This window comes from Nesoenas mayeri (genome assembly GCF_963082525.1).
Source record: "Nesoenas mayeri genome assembly, chromosome: 17".
Taxonomy (NCBI): domain Eukaryota; kingdom Metazoa; phylum Chordata; class Aves; order Columbiformes; family Columbidae; genus Nesoenas; species Nesoenas mayeri.
Genome location: NC_137565.1, coordinates 3,757,733 through 3,777,283, shown reverse-complemented (window position 1 = coordinate 3,777,283; position 19,551 = coordinate 3,757,733). Strand labels below are relative to the sequence as shown.

Genomic DNA, 19,551 nt, shown 5'->3' with positions numbered 1-19,551 from the left:
AAGAATTCACTGGAGAAAATTTCAGTGAAAACTTAAGGTTCTTAAACATCCCCCTTTAAGTGTTTGTTATAAAAAAAGCAGAAGCTTCCCTCTTGTACCAGAGTTGTGTGGCAGCAATATGATGGTAACAGATTTGGCACAAAGCGTGTAAAACTTCAAGTCTAATGTCAGAGCATGCACACAATCAATTACCATCATAAATAAAGAACAATACCTAGAAGCAGCAGCAAATAAAAAGATTGCCTTTAAAGGTGCAAGCTTAAACAGTAGTCTGGTTACAATCAACTGAACTGCAGATAAAGGATACAACTCCATCAAAGTCTTCACCACACCAGTGAAGAAGCTGCTTTAATCTGGTCTTGTATTTTCCACCAGACTGACTTTCACCAATAAGAGAAGAATAGGTAGCGAAGATGACACCTTTCTTCACGCTGCCATTATGTTTGGAAGAGATTTTCCCATACTTGAACTGCAATACAAAGATAAGAAATTACAGAAATCACTCAAACCAGATCCCTCACCAAACCGACCTACCATATGCTTAAGACACACTGGTGGTCTAAGATGTGTGCGCTTTGAACCACCCGCATCCCTACATCACATTAGGGCAGAGCTGGCACACGGTGATGTGGTTAAGGGGGTTACGCATGGCCTTAAATTTATCCTTCACGAAGACCAGACCTGAGGCCTCAGATTAACAGCCTTGTTCTTCAACTACATGGTTTCCTTAACTTTAATACAATTAAAATTTAGTTTTTGTGCATCCCTTAGGGCTAACGGGTCAAGTGTATTCACAGCTGCTACCATAAACGACAACTTCTAAAGCTTTGCTGTATTTTAGAAATTAAGACTTCACAAAGCAAAACTACTACCTTAAAACCAACTAAGTTCAGTGAATTCAACCAGTAATCACACTTCACCATTTGTCTAAGTTGCTAATTGTGAGCTGAGCCACAGTCTCCAAAAATAACTTCACATACTACTGCTGCTTTACCAAATTACTAAGGAATCCTACTATTAGAATAATACTTATAAAATGTACTACATACAAAATGTGCGCTGGGAGATAAAAAGGAAAAAATGTAAACGTCTAAAAGATTTAAAGAATATTTAAACTTCTACAAAATGCTCTACTAGTAGTGTCAGTAGCAGCTTAAAAATTAATATTAAAATCACAGCTAAGACTCAATCCTACAAGGGGCCTATCAACACAATTAACTCAAAGCACCATGTGGTTCTTCATAAGATTAAGGCCTGTTAAACAAGACCCAGACAGCAGCTTTATTGAAATTAGTACATTTTTGCTCTTAAAACAGTCAACATGCACAACTTGTCACACAAGCATACCTAAAGTTTTGCCCCAACTGTACATAGTAAAAAGTTTCCACACCTTGTTTAATGAATGAACCAATATGTTTTTTGCTCCAATATCTCTCAAATCTCTTTCAGCATCATATTTCAGATCATTTGACACGCTAAACCTGAAGACATGAAACAAAGCATACATTCTGTAAGTTACAGCAGAAGTTAGACTGTTGCCAGAGTATCTGTCAGAAGACACGTTACACCAAATTTAAGTACTACAGTCACTACAGTGTCTGCTCTAACAAATCCTGACACACTTACCAGACTGCTCTTTTTCTGCCTAACAAGTAATTTTCATAGATTATTCCAGCTATGGTCCTTCCTTTTCCTACACCAGCACCATCACCTATCAAGAATCCAGCTCTGTCTCCATTGGGCAGGAATGTTTCATGTTGCTGTAGGAGAAAGAACAAAAAACTTGTACCCATTCTCCAGCACACATCGCTGCGGATTGTCAGAAATGAGCAAACATCAGAAACATCCTATTGAAGGAGACCAGTGGTCACCCAGCCAAGTAGCCTCCCAACAGCAGGAAGAGGGGATTTCATTTAGGGAGAGCATATGAGCCTAATTGCTTTATGTGACCCAGTCTGCCCCTTCTTCCCTCAGCACCCAGAATTGCTGTAAAACCACTGTACACATCTAATTATTCTAGACCCTACTAACAGACCGGCTGCTTTTTTTTAAAAACCACTGATACACACCTCTATAGCCTTTTGTGGCAACAAGGCCCAGGTATCTAGTGCCTGCATCAAGAAGTATTATCCTATTAGTCTTAAACCAATCTCCTATCAGTTTTGCCAAGTTCTGCTTTGTTCTTGTTTTGCAGGATTCCACTGCCTTCTTGATTATGTAAACTTTGATTTCCTTACCATTCATTTTTCTCCTCTCCAGCCTGAGGCATCCCAGCCTTGTTTGTCTCTTCATGAGGCAACTTCTCCCCTCCCATCATCATTTTAGTTGTTGTTTAACTTCACTGCCTTCCCCCCACCATGCAGCGAGCTGCACGCACAACATCTGACATGGGCCCGCTGAAATTTAACACAGCAGCAAAGTAACACCCAGTCTTGTTCTCCACACCCTTCCCAATGATGCCAAACAGTGTTGGTTTTCTCACCCTACGGCTACTGCAGCCACTAAGTTATTTCAGAGCAATATGGACAATGACTAAGATGCCCTTCTGAGTTTTAAGAGAGTTTGAGATCAGCATCATGGAAGTGGTTTAGACAAAGCTCTCCTAGGTGTATTACCTCATGTTTATCTCAACTGAAGCTCACTTGCCACATTCTAATGCAACTGAAACCTTTAAGTTCTTACTATTTCATCTCCTTGTAAAGTGGACATAGCTGCACTTGGCAGACACTTTCTCTTCTTAAATTCTACGTTATCTTTTGAGCTGTACTAATGTCTGGCATACCTGAGCTGCGTAAGTGATTGCTTCAAGTTGCAATGCTGACAACCAGCCGCTATCAATTGTTTCCTCCGATATTGATGTCTGGTACCACACATCAGGAGGAGTCACACTGGATAATGAGCTGGTTTCCACTACCGGGTCAGGATGACGTAGACCAATTTTTACTGGTTGAAAAGGGAAGATGAAAACGTAATTACAGAGCTCTGTCACTGCAGCACAGGTTACTGTATTTACCAAAACAAATTACAACTGTCCATTGCAAAGGCTGAACTCAAGAACAACTATGTTTCATTGCAACAGTACTTAAAGTGTTAAACCACATCTCATACAAAGGAATACATTAACCTGAATTTGTATAACTCTAATCTTAACTTTGTTTCTCAACACCTTCCCCCAGCTTTTCATGAAATTAGATAAAATTCAGTTCACAGAAAACTAAAATATTTGTACACTTAAAATGTTTGGAAAAGAACCCAAACAAACTGGTCTGAACCTTGCCTCCCCAAAAGGCCAGAGGCAGCCACAAGATGCCAGAATCACAAAAGCAACATTCTTCTCACTGTTTATATAGTGCTGGTTTTAAGCAGCATGAGAGGAGAAAACATTTAAAACAGACATTGTTTAATTGCTGACAGATCTCAGTGACAATAGAAATTAACCATTTAGCTACAAACTCCACGCAAAATGTTCTGCCTTGCTTTTACAGGAGGTCAGCAACGTACCCAGGAAACAAGAGAACAGCTTTTCGTCACTGATTAAAATAAAGAATAGAAGGGGGGGAATTAAGGGGGGAGAGAGCAATTAACAGCAGTAAGACTCACTTTTTTTTTTAAGAAATAAAAAAGCTCTAAGAAGTCAGTCCGGAATAATGCAGGAAGAATGTGCTTAGGGTGACTTCACACCAGAAGACTCAAACTAGATTCTTAAGTGTAGCAGTGACCACTTAATCCCTTTATAAAATTTCATCTGCTGAGGCACAAAGTGTCTTAACACAGGTAAAAAGAGCCTGATCCCAGTTCAATCATATTTTTGAAGTGAGTACTGCTCAAAGATACACTAAAGAATTCATTTTCTATTGAAAATAAAAATCTATGTGCCTTTCAGAACTAAGCATTATAGAACACAAAAAATTCCACAAATTCAGGTCCTTTTGACTTGATTCAGATAGTAACCTGTTCTCTGGTGTTAGTAACTACAGACAAGTAAATAACACATTAGGTCTAAAAACATTTAAGCCATTTGACATAACAAAACTGCAAGGCATACATTTTATTGGCATATACTCAGCATAAGTTTCTGCATGGCCCATTTCTTCTTCATCTTCTTCCTCGGGTTCCTCCTCCTCCTTTACTGCTGGCACTTTCTAGAATAGAGAAATAACCTGCATTAGTCAAACACCACCTTGTTAATATTCTGTGTTCTGGATATTAACATGAGCAATGAAATGAGCGCCAACTTGCACATGAATGTTGTAACACATGTAAATAGATGAACCAGGGAGCAGCTGGGAAAACTACAGTCAGAACTGCAAGATTTTGTACACTCTGAACTACCCTCCAAAGACAAAGTCAGGGAACTTCTCTCCTTTGCAAGGAGATTTAAGTACTTCAAACTCAAGTATAATTAAAAAAAATAAACACTTCTTGCAAAATTTTAAATCCAAACTGTCACTTAAAGAAAACTGTCTTGAAAACAGAACAGTTAACAGCCAAAATAGATGTACTCACATGAAGCCTCCTGCAGTTTCACATTCATTATGTAATTTCGCAACATAAAACCAGGAAACAGTTGCAATAGTCACAGTTCTATCCAGTATGGTCTGAAACCTGACAGTTACCCATTTTTTAGGGTCATCTTGGTCAATGTAAATATATGAATAATTTTAAAGTACTCACTAGATGATAAATAAGCCTTCCACAATTATTAATTCAATGTTTAATATAAAAAAAATATGTATCTGAAAATCCTTCTGTATGCCAGTCCCTAAGGAGCACTGTTCAAACTTCAACCTGATTCTAGTTATCAGTGAAGATGCTGAAACTCAAGTGCTTACAGCATCAGAATGTACTTTTGTTACATTTAGAAATTTGAATGATACTTAATTTACATCTTACAAATCACACCACCATGCTAGAAAAAAAAAAGTCTCTTAGTTTCCTTGCTGCTAGTTACACAAACTGGAATATTTTAAAAGAAAACATCTTGAAGCACAGAGCAAGTGATATGCTTATCAGCTTTAACTGGAGCACACCCATCTTCGTCCACACAATGAGGTTCTGTTCGGGACAACAATTTATTGAAATTGTCATCCACTATACAGGTATTCTGTTCTACACAGCTGCTACTTTTAGTCACCTAACCAAGTATTCATCTAGTGGAGAAACCAACCTTTCGACCAAACAGATGCACTCGATAATTCTACCACACAAAAGGCACGTATGAGTAACTACTGAAACTAGTCACAGGTGGTTACGGCCAATAAAATGTACTTCCATTTAGCAACTTAACCATTTGTACTACTTACCATAGTAGGTGAAAAACTTCTCATTTTAATATCATTTATCCATATTCTTGCTACCTCTTTTGTGGAAGCCTCCTTCTTCACTGCACCATTGCTGAGATCAGCTATAAAAGAAAAGTTGTTTTACAGGAATTCCCTCCAAACTTCAACTAAAATTAAGATCTTTCTCTAGTAATGAGCTGGAAGAGACATTTAAAATGTCCAGTAGCACACTGATGCTTCAAGAACACAATGATGATTTTTGTCCAAATTAAAAAGTCTGAGCAAGTAGTTAAATCTGTTACTTTACCAACTGAAGAAACCTCCCATGCAACACCACTGCATTTGACACAGCTGTGCATGAGTTTCAGTATTTAGAAAAAAAAAGGGGGTTGGACCTTCACCAAATGTACACGTAACGTTAAGAAATACTCCATCTTGTGAGCCTTTGAAGCTTAACAACCAACCAGAAAGCCCAGTGTTTCAACAGAAATGAACGTACCTGGTCTGGTGGCATTTACCACCTTAGGAGAAACTACAATTATTTCTGTAAAACAAAAAAGTCAACACTTGGGACTCAATTGTCTAAAGTTTGTAACAGGATCCTTCAAAGAGGATGATTTATTAACCTGCCTGTCCTCGGCCCCATTTGGAAGCAACTGGCAATAGGGCTCAGTACTGAACTCAAAAAAATTACACAAGGATGGAGATAAAACATTGCGAGCAGCTGTCAAGGTTCTGTCACATTGACAGTCAATGCACGTAATAAATTTCACATAATTGCCCTTCAAAGACAATTAATACAATTGCACAAATAAAGTTTTCCTCAAAGAGGTTCCATAATTTAACTCTATGCTGCCTGAATTATATGAAAAGACCATGTTGCTTTCCGAGACCTTCTCTACCCTTAGATTTTCTACAAGTATTCAGTTGCGTGTCTCAACCTCAATTTTTGTCAATCACTCCATAACAAAGCAATGAAACAAGGATGCACATTCTTCTTTTTGTTTCAGCCCCAGACAGCTTTACGTATTGCACGCTCTATCTGCAACTGAAAAAAATAGGTTACTTCCAACCCCGCCTATGAAAATAGGCAGAGACAATGAAAATAATGCAGGAAAAGTCTCTGTACTTTTCAGAAGCAGCAGCAAGAGACATTTTCAATCTTAACTAGTCTGTTCTTAACCTCATGCTAAAACTAGAATAAACTGAAATAATCAAGTAATACATACAGATGCACGTTTTCCTTTATATTAAGTGGACCACATAAGCTGTCCACATATTAGAAGAAACATACAAAAAAAAGATTATGAAAGGAATCACAAAATGAACATTTGGAGCGTGGTAACTTAAACGCCACAAGTATTTTGTTACCACCACATTTAAGAAGTAACATGGAAACAATCAGCAAGCTTTTCGGACTTAAGTTTTTAAACACAATGGATCTGATGCCTCCCATGAAACACAGAGAGAGAGACAAGTTCTTTCTCAGGAGATGCTTTACAGAAACCCCCTATCATAGAGCACTCTCACAAACTACAAGTCTAGTTTGGAAGATGAAAACAAAAAAAAAGTACTCACTTGTCATAGTTCTACAGCAAATATACAGTAGAACAAAAACTCACAGAGACTCAAGATAACTACATCCACTTCAGTCATGTTCGACAACTGATTTTACCCATTTGACAGCTGCAATCTAAAACGTTATTTTGCTCATGTCTTGCAGGAAATCAGAAGTTTAATATATTTTAAAGCCTGTTATTTAGTATTACCTCACCCCGAATTTTAACACTATTAAAGTTAGAACAGAATTTATCAGGTTTTCTGAACCATTTCATTTTGCTGTGATATGTTACTAATCAATGAAAATACAAGATGTGCAAAGATCTTCACATTACATTGTTTCACACTTTGTCTAAAATAGCATAATAATGAAGAAAGAAGAAAACTCACTTGCTGCTGTTGCTACTGGTTGGGCAATATTAGGAGGTGGCTTCAGTTTCATGAGTTCGTTAAGACTATTATTCTTGAGCAGATCTTTCAGCTGAATCTGGTCCTTGGAAGGTGCAGTGGTCAAGGCATTGCGAACTGCTGGTGCTGCAACCGACGGTCGAGTAGTTGTGCTGGTCTGAATTATTTTTGCTACGGTGATCGTCTGTCTCGTAGTAGTAACAGGTGTTGTTTTTGTCATCACTATGGTAGTTCCCAAAGTCGGAAGCTGATTTATTTGATTCAGCACAAAGGTTGTGGTGGATGGTGGTTGCTAGCAACAAAGAACCAGGGAAATTTTCAGAATACAGGGGAAAAATAAGCAGAGTTTATCAGCCTTTCACCTGGAGCACAGGAGTCACCAGTTTTTAAGACACTTGTAATAAGAAATGTCTCAACATAATACACTGAAAGTGCTAGAGCATCTCGTGGTGCAACCACCTGAGCAAGAAGTATCTATCAATATATTGCTATAAGTATTTTTGAGTGGTGTTTTTCAATTTTATTTTAAGGTAAAGGAAAGGACATTAAAAACCAGCATGACAGATTAATCATGTACGTACAAGATGTGACTACTACAGGTACAAGAACACTAAGCTGAAGAGAGTTTCCGATATATAAACTAGCTACACAACTAGCAGAGAAAATAGCTTGGTTTTTACCCCTTGGCTGGACACCAGGTGCCCACTGAGCTGCTCTATTGCTCCCCCTCCTCAACTGGACAGGGGGAGAAAAAAAACGATGAAAGGCTCAAGATAAGGACAGTAAGATCAGTAATTACTGCCATGGGCTAAACAGGCTCAACTTGGGGTAACACCACAGACACGAAATCCCCAAGTATCAGTTCTTACCCGAACATTTAATAAGGCTGGACTTGATACGGTCTCTGGCTCCTGTTTCACAGCAGCTGTGGCCTCAGTCTCCAAGCCTAGTTCTAACGCACTAAGTGGCACTGACTGCAGGGAAAAGAAAGTAAGGATCAGGAAACACATTAGTGGGGAAAAAAAATCCCTCAAGACTAAATATTCACCCACAACATGGAAGTTAATGGGCAAGTCCTTAACTGTGCTCATTAACAAAGGTTCCACTGAAAATAAAGATCATCAAGTGGTTGATTTCCCATTCAAAGAAGTTAAACGTATAACACCTGGTTAGTTAATTGTGGTGAAAATGTAATTAGTCTTGTGATGCCACCACTCAACATACTACTGTTTCCAGTCTGTGACTGAAATCGTTACGTTCTTACAGACTGAATACTGTCATGGAGCTTAAACACCGTGTTATATCACACTTTTTGGACATTTTATAGCAGAGCAGCTAGACTCCAGTAATATTAGACTTAGCCATGGATACATGACAACACGCTCCCACTTAATATCCAGAAGTTAAGCATATTTAACGTTTGCACTGAGCTCAATAGTGTATTTCAGACTGTTTTTTGTATAGAATTTTAAAATTAATTAGCCAGTTATTTTCTAATTTCAGTACTATTAAGCAAGAAATTCAAGAAACTCCTCATTCATTAACCACTTGCTATGGCCACCATCCCCACCCTCCACAATACATCAAGTACAAGCTCTCTTATCCTCTAGCAACAACTATGTTCTTCTTTTAACCTGCTGAACAGCTGGAGTTGGTGCTGGATTTGCAAGAACCACATCCGGAGAGTCAATATCAAATAGATCATTTGGACTGATTCCACTCTCACTCAAAGCAGCAAGCAACAGATCTTGTCCTGGCTCCACCATCTCTGGAGAAAAAAAGAAAAAGGAACCATAAAGACAAGTTACATTTAATTCTGCTTCATTTTGTGCACACGCACTCACATTTAAATTTCCCTTTCCTGGATTTAAGGGCACACGCACTGCTGACTCTCATACACAGAGTTTCACTTTCTAGATTTGCTCTGGTTCCTTTGTTCTTTGGTAGATTTTTTTCCTCTATTTTATGTTTTAAATTAGGAGCCAAAAAAAAGAGAAATTATTTACTATATGAAATGCTATCATATCCACAAACTTAAAAAGAAAAAACACTTCTAGTCTTCACTACATTTTTAAGCATCACAAGAAACACCAAGAGGCAGAAATGGTGTGACTGTATGATGCTCATGATGCGTCTCCGCCAGTGAAGCTCACTGCACAAGCAAAGCACAATTAAAACTCATTTAGTTTATCTTGTAACAACAAGTTAGCGATAAAAAGCTTACAAGGAAAGCTTTTATTTCTTCCTTGCCATTACATTAGGTAGTAATTCATTCATCGGGGAAATTTTGTTTTGCATAGTGGAAAGAACGAATGTTCCACTATTATAGTATGTTAACTACATATTAAATAGGACACTAACATCAGGTCACAGACTCCTTTATGTGTAGGACAAGCAAAATTCATTTCAAAAAGCTATTCTAGATAGTGTAAAAACTTAGTAAAAAGCCAAACACACTACATTTTAAGATGAAGTGGGAAGATAATGTGTTTTGCTTCCTTAAGAAGGAAGCCCATTTGCCCTAGTACTAAGACAGCAAATAAATGAGTCCACATCACTAGAGCTGTTGCTTATGTCTTCTCAGATACACCTCAAGCAGAAACTCATTTCACTTATTCTCCACAGCCTGTAACACCCACTGGTAAAAAATAAAACATTGAAAACCAACAAAACTGACCACTTGCTATAAAACAAACAAATATATTTACTGAGATTTTAGATGCACTCACTGACAGACTCTGAAACAGCTCTCACTGGCTTCTCCCTCTCTACATGTACAGCAAAGCCACATCCAGCTGTTTGGTCACACGCAGAGCGAAGTACACGTAGCAGAACAGGTAATTCTTGTAATAAATAAAGCCCCGGGCACTTCATTCTTACTCTTCCTAGTTTTAATCTGCCCAATAGCATGGAGAAACCTTCTTTTAGTGGACTGACACTAAGATGGCTGCACCACAATTGCAGTGGTGGATGTAAGGTACTCGGACAAGGAGAAGACAGATTTTTAAGCACTAGAGACTGTACCCAAAGAAACATATAATAATTGTCAGAACTGCTACTGACCACATGCAACGCCATTAAACACCACTTGCTGGGTCAGAACTAGAATCTTTTAAGGTATTTGAGGTGATCGGCTAAATTGGCAGAACGACCTGGTTTGCAGTTATCAGATGCAGAAGATACTAAGAAATATTGAGACATCTGGCAGATTTAATTAACATGGCAGGTCCTTCGAAGATGTCACCTCCCACTAGTCTGTCTCCTCGAACCCTGAATGGGTCAAGAAAAATGAGTAAGAATAGACTGTTAGCTTCACCTTCCAGAAGGATGAAGCCTCCTGCATCAAAAAGAGGGGACTACATAAATATATTAATTGGGTAGGATAAATCCTTAATTTTCATCTAACTAAGACACCAACAGTGACCATCGTATCTAAGTTCAGAAGCTTACAACATTGTTTACTAATTAGAAACAAGTGAGAGGAGAAAGATTAACTCTGCAGATCAAGTTTTAGCTTATCAGTACTTTTGGTGTTAGGAACTTTAGAGCCGCTATTGAAAGTGAATTTCTCTACAGAAGGGGAATTAACACAAGTAACCCCCTCAAACCAGCAGCTCTGAAACATTTTACAGTATCCGTTTGACAAAAATGCACGAACACTCCGCCACACAGTGTAACATCCACAACTCTGCTCAATGCGGTCAAATAAAAATGTCTAAATGTGCAAGGAAAAAAGTTTGCTGTGTCATTATTTGGTCTGCATGTAGTTTCGATCACGCCGTTTCTAAAAGAAAGTATGACTAAAACTTGGTGGAGAGAAAATTGGCCATACTGACTAGAGGCAGGGAAAGGCAGAAGCTTGGGGCTGTTTACTTCAAAGAGAACTGGGACAACAAAATTACCCAAGATAACTCCTCATCTACTCTGGCAACATACGAAGGAAAGGCCTTTCTATTAAGTTGAGACTCAAAGCAAAACCAAGGCTATAAAAAAATGCCAACATTACCCAAGAACATCTGCCCCGACCACTCTAAAATGGTGCCACAACCTAGCAAGTCTGTTTCAAGTTCAACACATCCAGGATGACACTAAACTCTACATTTTTAACTTTTAAAAATAAGATGGTTTGAGTACCTTAAGCACAGTCTAACCGAATTCAGACAAAAAAATAGCAGTAATAGTTTAATTGGTTACTTCCAAGTCTTCGCTTAGTGATACATATTCGCCTAGTGACTAGTGATAGAAACTAGTACAGTGAATCCTAAAATTCCAGAGTAAGTATCTTCAGTGTAGAACCATCCTTTTCTTAGCAGAGCTGTTTTCATGCAAGAAATGCCCCAGCTGCATCGCTTATGCTAACTGCAATTTTAAGTCTTGAAAATTAGCAGTTGCTAAGAAGGCAGCAAAAAGCTCAGTAAAACAGCAGCAATTGTTTACTTGTCTGTCAGTTTGGACAATGAAAGTTTGACTAGTTTCACTTATTTTGTTTCTGCATACTAGGAACAAAGCTTCATTGTTTGAAACTGGAACAAAAGGAATTCTGACCTTCTAGAATTTTTACATTAAAAAAAAAAAAATCACTGAATACATAGCACCAATTTTAGGCTTTGTAAAACTTCCAAGCACTGTTGCTGCCCTCCTTGCACTCTTTAATTTCTCTTTCCCCCCCATATAGTTTTAATTTAGTAAGGAAATTAAATGGGGTGGGGGGGAAACAAAAATCAAACCAAGAACCACCCAGGAAAAGCTGCATCATGGTAGCTTAGTTTATTTTTTGTGACATACACTAGTCAAGCCTGAAATGTTATCACGCTGAAACAGCTCCACAGTCTTACAAGGTAGGAGCCTCTTTAGTTAACATAAGTGAAAGGGACTTTACCAAGCTCTGCAGCTCAGCTTTGGCAATACTATATAAGGACCTGTTTGCCACATCTTTAAAATCTCCCAAAGAAAATAGTTATAAAAAAGTTGTGAATATTACAAGCTGTTCCCTGAGCATTTCACCAGTTGAAGAACTGTTCTGAGCATGCAGAATCTTGCAGATACGGTTGTCTATGTTTAGTTAGTCTGTCCAATATCAGTGAGCGAGAACCAACCTGTTAGATAAACCTAAAAAAATATATTTATAAAATTTCAACAGTAGTATCTCTATTTTCTTTGTATTAATAATATAAACTGCTGCCATTTCAAGAACATCTATCACAACACACCAAGTATTTTTGTAAGGTGCTCTTCTGCTGGAGAATAGAGCCTAAAACTTTGATTAAAAGACAGTTTTGCTGCCACTGCACATTATGTAAATAATTTCCGATTTAAAGACACAAAACCAGAATGCCATGTTTAATATTGTGTCATGTATCCATGCCAACATGGCTCTCTCCCTCCCTCCATTTTAGCTTTGGTACAAAGAAGCAAAATAAAAAGAGATTCTAAAACACATGTCAAGCAACCTGCTCTCCATTTCCTCTTAGAGAAATAATGGTAAAATCCTAAACAATTAAAAGGCTTTTGATTTTTAAGTCTGTGAGTTACATGTTGTAACACTGTACACCCGAAAGTACTTATTTAAAAATCACAATGAACTCTAATATCACAACTTAGCCCAAATCAAACATCGTCATCAACCAGGTACAGCTATTTCCAAACCCTTTGGACATGTGGTCTCTGTGGAGAACCCAACCTGCAAACTCAGGTTTTAATGCTTGGCCTGGGACACTAACGTAGCAAAGAAATTCTTGTTCTCCTTTTCCTGGAAGGGTTTTTCCCACAGGCTTGCTGAGGAATATGTATCACTTGAACTATACTGGAAGCCATTTAAAATACCCTCCAAATTATCTGGCTGTCTCAACTGTGAGCTATTATCAACCTAAAAATTTCACATCTCCATTTGCAGCCTCTTAACAGAGAGGTAAGGGCTGCAAAGCCCCAATCCCAAACAACAGGACTCTCTGGATATCCAGATAGATCTGGTTATCTAGCAGCTTTTGACTCCAGAAGGCAACCTGGGTAACAACAAAACAGAAAAAACTCAACCAGCCCAATCCCTTCTGGTCCTTTCCAAGTCACCATCTAATCAAAGAGTAAAACACTAATTACTGAACCCACCCATCCCTAGATGCTTTAACCTCAAGACTAGTAGTTAAGATTGCATTTAAATGAACAAAGTTAACTTCTGATTTTTGTGAAAATGATTCCAATCCTGTAAAAAACACACCGCTTTTCCAACCCCTGGTTACCTCTCCAAAGTCATAGCTTGAGAGGACATGAGGTACAGCTCAGGATACTGTGGGATTCAAATCAGCCTCAAAACTGTCTTATGAGTGTTTACGGAATTTACGCTATTCAGGATAGCTGTAAGCTGTGAAATTCAGAAGTCGTTAAAGAGACTTAACAATACAATGATTTGGCATGAAATCAGCTTTCACACTAAGTGGTTGAAGGTGATAATTTAGCCAGTAGTGAAAGTTTTTAAGAGGTAAAAACCCAAAAGAGATAAGAGCGGTATCTGAGCACTAGAACCCTTCCTCAGTTTTGGCCTGAGTCAGTTCTAAGTGTATCTCAAGCAACAAGAAATACATTAACTGTATCTGGAACCTACTTCAATAGCTTTTGAGTAACTATCAGCCAGTTCTGACACCAGAGAACCTGTCTGGGCAGCACCACAAACTGTTCACATTTTATTTTTGAAGACTAAGATTTCACTCAAATGAAACGTGCTGCTAACGAAGATAGAGAAAAGCAAACCAAGTGTGCTGTTATACAGCTTCTACCATAGTAAATTCTTCGCTTCACCTCATTGAGTTTTTCAATCTAAGGGAAAGAAAAAAAAAACCCTTGCAAAACATTCCTGTATATATTTACATTATTTTAATCCAGACACAGCTCATGGACTCTAAAGCCACACAGTCTCATGCTAATTCTTAACTCTAGAACAAGTTTAAAAAATTCTTAGTGTGAGCAAACAGCACAGACTAATGTTAACTAAGACATCAATTCAACCTTTTAAATCGTTTAAAGGATTTGCCTCATCTTTAACAGAAATCAATCATCTAAAAACAGCCTACGAGTACCTGGAAGGAAATACGAGTTCTAATTTATACCCTCAAAAAGCGCAGAACCTGATCAGCTAAAAACAATAATGTAACAACAGAAAAAATATACAAGAAAAACCCACAAGGCCTCTTCCCCTTCAGCCTGTAAGGGCATTTTTAATGTTAAACAATTACTCACCCTAGCAACCCCCGTGCGAGGTGCGCTCGGGAACAGTCCCTGGACTTTGAGGCCGGGTCTGTGGCCGCCACGTCCGGCCCCCCCGCCCCGGGCCGGGAGCTGCGGGGCCCCGGCGGGGGGGGGTCCCGGTCCCAGCCCCGCCAACACGTGTTCTCGACATAAACTTCCGGGTTAGGCAAGAATTGGCTGCGTAATTGTGTCCCATGCACGACTTTTTTGTTTTCAGCCCTTCGTGGCTTTAAAGAGCCCTTTAATTGCGTTCGGAGCGCGGGGAAGGGCGACAGAGCTGCGGCTCACGGCGGCTTTTAGAGCTGCTCAAGCACCATAAATCACCAGCAAACACCCCCCCGCCTCGTTTCACCAGAGCAGCTCCATTTCAAACCTTAACAATTAACCCAGACGCGGAAAGAGCGCACAAAGGCGCGGATCTGGCAGCGAGACGCCGCGGTGCCGATGCCGTTGTAGCCGAGCAGGGCGGGGGGAGCCCCAGCCCCGCGGCCGCCCCCCCACCCCCGCGCCGCCAGCTCCGCCAGCCGCTCCCCAAACGCTTCCCCGGAGCCAGGGGGCTTCGCCGCCCGCCCCAGCGGCCCCTCCGCCCCCACCCGCGCTCCAGCACAAAGTTTGCCCGACTCCCGGGGCAGCGGCGGTGCCGCCGAGGTAGCGGGGCCCTCCCCCGCACGCCGGCCCGGCCCTGGCCCACCGGGGACCCCCGGCGGGGGCGGCGGCGCGGCCCAGCTCAGGCTCAGAGGCAGAGGGAGACGCGGAGCTCACCGCCTGCACGGCAACCTCCCTTCCGGCCACCCTCCCGCTGCCGCCGCGGGCCCAGCCGCCCGGTAACGGAGGAACTGAGGGGAGGAAACCCCCAGGGGCGCCGCGGTGACCCCACCACGCAGGGAGCAGCCCGAGGCGGCCGGGCAGGCCCGCGGTCAGGCGCACGGGCGGAGCGGGACTCACTCTCTCTCGCTCTCGGTCCTCCCGCAACCGGTCCTGGAAGTCTCCGCCGCTGGCCCCGCCGCTTTCTAACTCACGGCCGCCATCTTTGCCCTCCCTCCCCTCTCACAGGGGAGGGGGAGGGGAGGGGGCCGGGGCCGCCCGCCGCGCCGCACCACGTGACCGCCGCCGCACCTCCCCCCGCCCGGCGCGACGCACCCTCCCCACGTGACACCCGCCACCGCCCGCCGCTGGACCGCGCTCCGCGCCACGTGACCCAACCACCGCCTCCACCCTGTCACGTGGCCCGGCTGCCGCGGTCCCTCGCCCATCCCCCCGCCCGCCCCCCCCCCCTCCCCGCCGCCGCCACCGCCGCCGGGCTTTGGCGCGCGCTCCCCGCGGTCCCCGTTCACGTGACATGCGGCTCCTTGTCGCTCCCTGCCCCGGCAACGGGCGAAGGCGGCGAACTCCCCAAACCACGCGGCGCTTCCGGCGTCCGCAAAAAGCGAAGCCCCCGCGGGCGGGCCCGGCCCTAGGGCGGCGGCCGAGAGTCGGGAGTGATGATCCGGGCCCGGTTCCCGGTGGGTGGGGGAGGGGAAGGCGGAGGCGAACGGCTGCGAGCGGTCACGTGATCCCGGCTTCCCCAAGATGGCGGGTGCCGCGCGGACGCGATGAGCTGCGCTCTCGCGAGATCCGGCCTGTTCGCGAGGCATTGTGGGAAAGAAGGCGGGGGATGCGGAGCAGTGCGCACGCGCGTGTCGTGTGCCCGCGCGGGGGCGGTCGTGCCGGCGCGCATGCGCGCGGCGCTGGCGGCCGTTGCGGCTGAGCGGGCGGCTGGGCGGGTGCCCGCCTGAGGAGAAACGGTGTCCTGTGGGCCCCGGCGCCCGCCCTCCCGCTGCTGAACGCGTCTGCCCTCAAGCGGCCCCTCGGTTCCGTTCTGCCGCGGTTGGCAGGTGTTCCTGTGCAGCCGAGCCTGGGCGGCTCCCTGTAACAGCACACTGAGGTGGCTCCGTAGGGCCCGAGTGATCTGGCGGCGCCGGGGCCGCCCCGTGTTGGGGATATGTACAGCCCCGCTGCCCGCATAGTCCCGCCGCTCCGGTGTTTCCCTCACAGGATCTTCCCGGCCTCCCGTAGGAGAATGAGGAGTGACAGCGGTGCTGTGCTGGGGACATCCCTGCTGAACGGCCTGGGAAGGACACGCCTGTGGGGATGGGCTGGCACATGAGTTTCTCCTTTTAAATATTCCACAAGCTGCTAAAGTGAAATTTTCTGCTGCAGAGAGCTAACATATGTTTGAAAACCTGATGACTACTATGCTAGTTTAACATCTGGAGAGATCTTTTTAGCCCTTAACACCCTCCGACAGATTTTTGCAAGAATACGGTCTTCCATTAGAACGCTTTCCCAGCTGTGTAAAAAGAGGAACATTTAAAAGAATTTTTAACATAAAATTCAAGCAGATGTAAATAAAGTTTGGGCAGTCATGAAATCTGCTTAAAATGCTCGATACTGCTCATTCAACTTTATACAAGTTCACTGATAGTTAAGACAAACTTAACAAGGATTAAAATAACCAATGAAGGATTAGACAGATTTAGGCTAAGCTATTTAAAGACAAAGCAATGTTAATTAAACTGACTTAAGTAATTCGGATTAATCAGCAACGCTTCAGACACTAAATGGAGAAAAAGGATGACAGAAGTTGGCCAGAGACAAGAAGAACAATTTAGCTGGCAGCTGATATCTTGATTATTGCCCTCCACACACTTCAAATAAAGGCACGATGAAGCACAGCTCATGTGCGGGGTGTCCAACGTTCAATTCATCTAAGCAGCTTCCTACAATCGCAAAAGTGACCTTTTTGATGTCTTGAATTGAAAAGAGAGGTGAGTAAACCCCACTGGTGACCATTATGCTTCTTATTGGGGTGATAGAGCACAGGCAGTATTATCTGCAGGATGCAGTTTCCCTGGGATTTTGCGTGTAACTTGCAGATCTCAATGCAATTTTTGTCAGACATACCCTTTTATCATTGGTAGATACTATTCTGAATGTAATATTATATATTATAATCTATTAAATGTAGCTAGCACCTACTGGCATTTTACTAAATGTCTTTATAAAATAAGGTTGCTTAATGTACCACTCAACAGTTACCCTTAGGGCATCGTTTTTACATGCTTTCTCATGGAGAAGTGCAGTGGCTGAGGCACAAATTGTCAGGATTTCATCTTGTGAATAATGAATTTGTGCAAATTTTGTGACACTTATTTACTTGCAGTGTGAGAACTACATTGAGAACTTGCTCCAAGGTAGAAATATTTAACAAAAATGTCTTGTTGGTATATTTGAAAGAAATTGAACTTTTTAATTCAAAGGTAACCAGTCCTAAAAAATAAGATATTTTTTTAAATTGAGTCGAGTGTTAATTTAGACTGAAAGTCTTTACTCTGAAGATTTTCTTTCCTTTCTGAGCAAATCCAACATTTTGCTTGTGTGTTTTTCTTCCCCCACAAAAGGCTTTCACGTCTCAATGTTAAAGCAGTGCTCTCAGGGACTGCCCTTACACTACTACTGGAGATAATAAATATTTAGGTCACTGGGTTTTACGGCTGGTGCTGGTGGGAGTCGTGCTGCTCCCTCCTCAGTATCGCCCTGGCTGGCGCTTTCCCATGTGCTGCTGTCCTTAGTCACGGTGACGGGCAATTGCACATGGATGTGCCCTCTTTTGGGCTGTAGCCTTCTCTCTTGATAACATTTTTCCTTCCCCTCAGTACTGGCTTTTTGGTGATAACTCCCTGAAGCGCTAAGGGGTAAAAACAGCCTGGCTTGTGTATTCCCAGTATGATCCCACCGTGCTGGGAGCAGGGGCTAGTTAGAGGTGACATTGTTTTCTTTGTTGCTCAAGGGAAGATAATTACTTAGCTTGCTTTGCCCTCTAGTGGCACAGCTTCAATGTAAACTTGGTTGCTTTGTATAATATATAAAATTAATATTAAAAACATCCAACCCACAAAAGCAGAGCAAAACCACAGTAAAGGTGTTCCCAGAGCTTTCCCATGACAATTAGGAACAGTGTTCCTTAATGACTGCAAGAAAGAAAGTATCATTAGTAATTTATAAAGAATTTTTTCCAATCCCATCCTAGCTGTGTGGAAAGAGTGTGAATTAGGGTGGAAAAATCAGAACAAGGGCCCCGATGCTCTTCTGGAGAGCTTGGCCTACCTGCTTCTGCAGCAGAGATTATCAGGATGATGCAGCCTTCTGTCCGCTGGTGTTAACAAAACAACACCCAGAGCATTTTGGTCACCTTTCTGTGAAATATATGTTAGTGAAGATGAAAAAATTGTGATGATGCAGAGCTCGGATTCTTTTGCCTTTTCTTGAAGTGCCCGTTTGCGTGGAGAGCAATCACAAAATGTGGCGAGGGTGGGCTGAAGCACCTGCTGCCTTCCCCTGTCTCCTCTGCAGCCACTCCCTGTTGGTTGGTTGGTTGGTTGGTTTGCGTGTGTATGTGGTTTTGTGTATGGGTTTTTTAATGATTTTTGTTTGTTTGTTTTCTTCTCTGCTGTTCTAAATGAAAATCCTGGTTTTCAGTTGTTTCACCCTCCAGAACTAGCTGATCATGCCACTGTGGGGATGCCCAAGGGACAAGCAGCCGCCTGTGGGTGCAGATAAGCCCTGGGTGGGAACCCACCCCTGTGACAATGACACTTGGGGTCAGCTGACGTCCTACAGACCCATATCCCCAGCAGGCACAGGTGGCTGTTGTTAGATGGGTCTTAAAAGATAAAAAGAAAGACTAGCCATACGTCGTCACTGAATATAATTGTTCCTCTTAACATGGAACACCAAAGAGATCCTGTGTGGTAATCTCCTGTTGTCCGTTATGACCTTTACTTACAAAGAAGAAACACGCAGTATGCCTTGATCTGTGTGTCGTCGTGCCTCATTGCCACTTTACTCTTTGCAATGGTACTTTCCTGATTTCGCAGTGTATGTACCAGGCGTGTCATGGGGCTGTTGAAGCCCTTCTGTGTTTTTGCTGTGTTTTAGCCATGCTTGTTAGGGAATCAGGGGTTTGACGCAATACTGTTCTCCAGGCAAGCTTTGAAGAGGATGGAATTAATGGCCTTTGATA

General features: G+C 42.4%; 1 protein-coding gene across 2 annotated transcripts in view; it reads right to left on the bottom strand.

Moving 5' to 3' along the window:
• The window catches only part of SBNO1 (strawberry notch homolog 1), a 29,953-nt gene extending 14,316 nt beyond the window's left edge, over positions 1-15,637 (bottom strand). The window contains exons 1-10 of one of the 2 annotated variants that reach the window (XM_080355512.1): positions 15,435-15,637; positions 8,885-9,018; positions 8,120-8,224; positions 7,233-7,542; positions 5,304-5,404; positions 4,046-4,142; positions 2,783-2,943; positions 1,627-1,760; positions 1,391-1,481; positions 308-469 (exon numbers count right to left, since the gene is read on the bottom strand). In XM_080355512.1, coding sequence (XP_080211638.1) covers positions 308-469; positions 1,391-1,481; positions 1,627-1,760; positions 2,783-2,943; positions 4,046-4,142; positions 5,304-5,404; positions 7,233-7,542; positions 8,120-8,224; positions 8,885-9,016 — 1,293 coding nt within the window. In that variant the 5' untranslated portion in view covers positions 9,017-9,018; positions 15,435-15,637. Of the gene's footprint in view, positions 1-307; positions 470-1,390; positions 1,482-1,626; positions 1,761-2,782; positions 2,944-4,045; positions 4,143-5,303; positions 5,405-7,232; positions 7,543-8,119; positions 8,225-8,884; positions 9,019-14,480; positions 14,954-15,434 lie in introns of those variants that run through there. The other variant, XM_080355513.1, reaches the window with a different exon arrangement.
• Positions 15,638-19,551: the final 3,914 nt, after the last annotated feature.